This window comes from Octodon degus, unplaced genomic scaffold (assembly GCF_000260255.1).
Source record: "Octodon degus isolate 3935 unplaced genomic scaffold, OctDeg1.0 scaffold00165, whole genome shotgun sequence".
NCBI lineage: Eukaryota > Metazoa > Chordata > Mammalia > Rodentia > Octodontidae > Octodon > Octodon degus.
Genome location: NW_004524741.1, coordinates 3,857,802 through 3,862,111, shown reverse-complemented (window position 1 = coordinate 3,862,111; position 4,310 = coordinate 3,857,802). Strand labels below are relative to the sequence as shown.

Here is a 4,310-nt window from a genome sequence, read left to right as displayed (position 1 = left end):
AGTGGTCACCTCAATCATCTGCATCCAAAACAGGAAGGGGCCCAGGAAGTTACATTTCAAAAAGTTTCTGAAGCTCTTTCACAGACTGTTAGTGTCCATGAAAAGACCTTACACCAAGAATATGGGAATGATAGAGGAGGATGACAGCTGAGACAGTGGCTCTGAGGTCTGGCTACCAATAGAACTATATGGATTATCTAATGAGGTGCTCTATGCAAAAGAATCAGTCTGGGATATGCCTTCATGCCTCTTCTACAGGGAAAAACTTTGAGGTAATAGGAGGCTGCAGTTTATTTTTCCTGATGACATTTTATTAATTTGTGCCTATGAGGGCAAACTGTTCTTACAGAAATAAAAAGTTGAAGATCTGATTTCACTTGATTTCCTCTTGAAAGCTGCTGATCTTTTTCTGTAAGCAAATATTTTTTGGTGTTGTAACTTCTGAGTTTATTTCCAGTGGTATATTCAGATTGAATTTATGTTGTAACATTTTAAAATTTTACTTCAAAATTAGTAGTACTACAAAATTAGTAGTTTTATCAAGAGGAGTTAAGCTCACCTAAGGAGAAATGTATGCACAATATATCGGTATGTCCTATTTATAAAAGTCATATGATAAGTCCTAGCACTCATTACAAGCTGAAACAATGAGTACACTCATCTTGCTTGCTAGTTCATTCCATTCCAATCTGTATTTTTTTTCTCTGTTAGAAAATCTTGCTTTTTAAATCACATATAATTCCAAGCATCACTTTAAAAGTGGACTTTTATTAACTGAAGTATTTCCGAGATCTCTGATTAAGCACTTGCAATTTAACACATGGATTCCAGAACTGTAATAATAAGTAACATTTATGATCAATTCTTACTGCCAAGAATAATATTTAATGCTTAACCTAAATTATTGCTTTTAGTTTCTACTGCACAAATAAAGATATGAAGAAAGGAGTGGTGATTCAGTGATTGCCTAAACCAGTGGTGCGCACCCTCTGATACGTTGTTGTTTTTCTTTTAAGACAAAAGATGTTAGTTTTTTTTCTAAGCTAAAATTTTATTAGTACAGAGTTGAAATTTTGCGATTAATAAGTGGCTTTGGGATGACAGTTTGACTACTGATCTCTAAAAGGTTCACCATTACTGGCAAACTAATGCAGTTATTTTGTAACTGCCAAAGACTACGAGTATAAAGGTTACATTTAGACACATATCAATGACTATCTTTAGACATTGGCAAGTAATGGGATGAAGTAGGCAATATTTGGCAGTGTTTCGCTTATTAATACAACTCACATTTTTTGGTAAACATAGAATTAAAATTAATGCAAAGGGAGCATGTGAGAGACAAACTCAATATTATACACTCACATCACCTGGCACCATGGACTAGATCCTTCCTTTATTCTGTTTGGCAAGTGACTCTGACATAGAAGTCATAAATCTGAATAGATGTTTCCACAGCAGACTTCCTGGAGTCTGGTATGTTTACGTATGTTTATTATATTCGCATTTACCACATCTTCTTGGTCATCAATGTCATGTGAGATTTTATTTAGCAAAATTTTCTTGGAGAAGAATGGAGAAATTTAGGTACACATTTCTCATTCACTGAGCAAAGCAATTTGATCAAGCAAAATATTCTGAGTTGTACATTTCACTGTAATTCATCTTTTATACACATTAAGACAAGAAATATGTAACTAGTGTTGTATCTGTGTTCCTACTCAGGTCATTTGTTGAGTTATATGCTTTTCTTTTTTGAAAAGTATTTTTGGGGACATTGATAATGAGTGCCAAACTTTTGCTGAGTTTAAAATAAAGATCACTTAGGATCTGCCCTTGTTCAACAGAAGTATACCATGAAAAATGTATTTTTTCATCTCAAAATAGTCAAGAGAATAAAAAAGGCTTCAGAGACATTGTGTTAATTGAGACATGAAGAGAAGCTATTTCAGTCCTTTTGATTGAAGGGTAGACACATGCATTCAAAATAAAAAAAAAAATTCCTTCAGGTTTAGGGACTTTTAACAATAGTAGCTGATGATCAGTGAGTAGAAGAGAATGTGCTAATGATCCTTTTTTGGACCAGACCAACTTGACCTTTGATTTTTCATGAAATCCTGCAGGAAAAAATCACTTACTCCAATTTTTTCTTCTACCTTCCCTAACAATTATTTTGATTACCATGACTTGAAAGATTTTCTGAAAGCCTTTTGTGAGTTAAAGTGAATTGGGAACCATGTTGTTCAATGACTGATAGAAATATTCCAGAGCTGTGAACAAAGTAATAAAGTAAAATTGATCTGATCATTTAAAAGTCTATCCCCATTTCCTGTTCCTGGTCACTAAGCATAAGGACAGTGGTATACTGGCCAATTGTATGGAACATTTTTTCCCTCATCAGGTAGAGCATGATTTCCTTTACTTTAGAGGTCACTCCTTCCAACACTTTTGATACATTTATCATAATTCTGAGTATGCAAATTTCTTTCATAAGACATTTTAATGTATTACTAAAAGAATTATTTGATAGATTAGATAAAAACAACATTGCTGATTCTAAAGTCACTCTAAGTGTCTAAAAACAGTACTTGTGCATCCTTGTCAACAATATATTATTATGGGGCCATACAGCATAACTCAGAACAATGCCATCAGACAGGGCAAGCATCATTCTAATCCAAACCTGCCGCAGGATTCCTCAGTGTAAGTGAATTGGAGAAATAAAGTGAACAGTGATAAAACTCAGATACAGGTTCTGAAGAGCACTTTATAAGAAAGGGAAGAAACAGAGAACAGAGGGTGAAAATAAAATAAAACACAAGTGGGTAAACAAACTAGAAAGTGTGAAGCTATGGTTTAGGGAAATTTTAAAAACAAGTTTGAATATTTTTTGCATGATGATAATATGAATATTCACCATTCCCTGTTTAGCTTTCACACAACATACAAAATGTAACAGGAATCTAGTACCTGAATTTTTAAGGTCACAAAATAAGCTAGGACGCATTTTTGTTACGTCTTTATAAAATATAGACAAAAATGTAATGTGATGCTGTGATTTTGAAAGTGTGGTTAAATTACTGGGAATAAGTTTAGGAGGAACTTTTTAATTTGAATTAATATTGGAACATTTTAGACATATACTCACCCAACAGATAGGAAAGGCTCCTTTGATTCAAGTCTGTGAAAACATATAAAAAAGTATTTTAATATATCAATTTGATGCCCACTAAAATTACTTTTACATGATTCTAACAGATTATAACATAGGTTTGAATGGAAATATATACTTCAGTAAGAGTAAAAAGCTATAAATAATATACAAAATTCCAATTTGGAGTAATTTAATTTCTGACTTGCTTTATGTAGAGATTAAAACAAATGAGAAAGAGACGGCCAGATAACTCAGCAAACGGAACTGCCTGCTTAGGCAGAGCACAGTGGCTGGGGCTTGATCCTTGGTGTGCCATGCTGGCCCGGACCCTGGGACATGCTGAGATGGTGATTGAGACTGGACATGGTGGCGTGCACCTGTAATCCCAGCACTTGGAAGACTGAAAACAGAAGAATCACTACAAGTCTGATCTGTGTAGTGAGACCCTGTAGACCCTGCACCAAATACATTTAAAAAAATGAGAAAGACTGGAAATGAGAATACAAAGTTATAATATCTTAAAATGATAATATTGTTAGTTTAATTCTAATGTATACTCTCCGTATATACTTTTTCATGAGTGTTAATTTGTTTATAGAAATTTCAATATATCTATTTTCAGTAGTAATAGGAAAGAAATTTATAATGTATTTGATTACATATTTATTGAAGAATTGATTTCCAGTGTAAATACTCAGTAATGAAGAAAGAAGCATGTCATATACGATCATTTGGTCACTTACTGGCAGTAGCATCCTGGAGAGTGATACTGTCCAGTACCAGATTCTTAAGGACTGGATGTTTTCTGTAGCTCTCAACACACAAAAGGAAAGATCTCATGCAAAGTTTCTTCTCAGCTTGAGGAAGCCACTTATAGTAACCTCTGCAGATTACTCTTCTGAGCATAAAATGGGCTAGCACCACTTCTACCTAATAATCTGATTTCATGAATGAAATTTATATGCTTTATAGAAAGTAAATAAATCATATATGAATCCATTTCTAGATGTTTCTGAATTGGTTTTGAAACTGTCTCATTGCTATTTGCTTCTCAATAAAATTATTTTAAAAAAGAAAAAAATGAAACAATAATTAATACACCAGTTGATAGGTATACATTTGGCCCTGTATTTTCACTGTACATTTCTTTTTTTTT

The 4,310-nt window shown here is 33.3% G+C and overlaps 1 protein-coding gene across 6 annotated transcripts in view; it reads right to left on the bottom strand.

The window, feature by feature from the left end:
• The window catches only part of Ralyl (RALY RNA binding protein like), a 761,418-nt gene that overhangs the window by 126,168 nt on the left and 630,940 nt on the right, over positions 1-4,310 (bottom strand). For 5 of the 6 annotated variants that reach the window (XM_023703200.1, XM_004643083.1, XM_023703202.1 and 2 more), the window contains one exon: positions 3,149-3,181. The exons of the other annotated variant lie outside the window; for it this stretch is intronic. In XM_023703200.1, the coding sequence (XP_023558968.1) occupies positions 3,149-3,181 (33 nt within the window). The remainder of the gene's footprint in view (positions 1-3,148; positions 3,182-4,310) is intronic. 6 annotated transcript variants of the gene reach the window in all.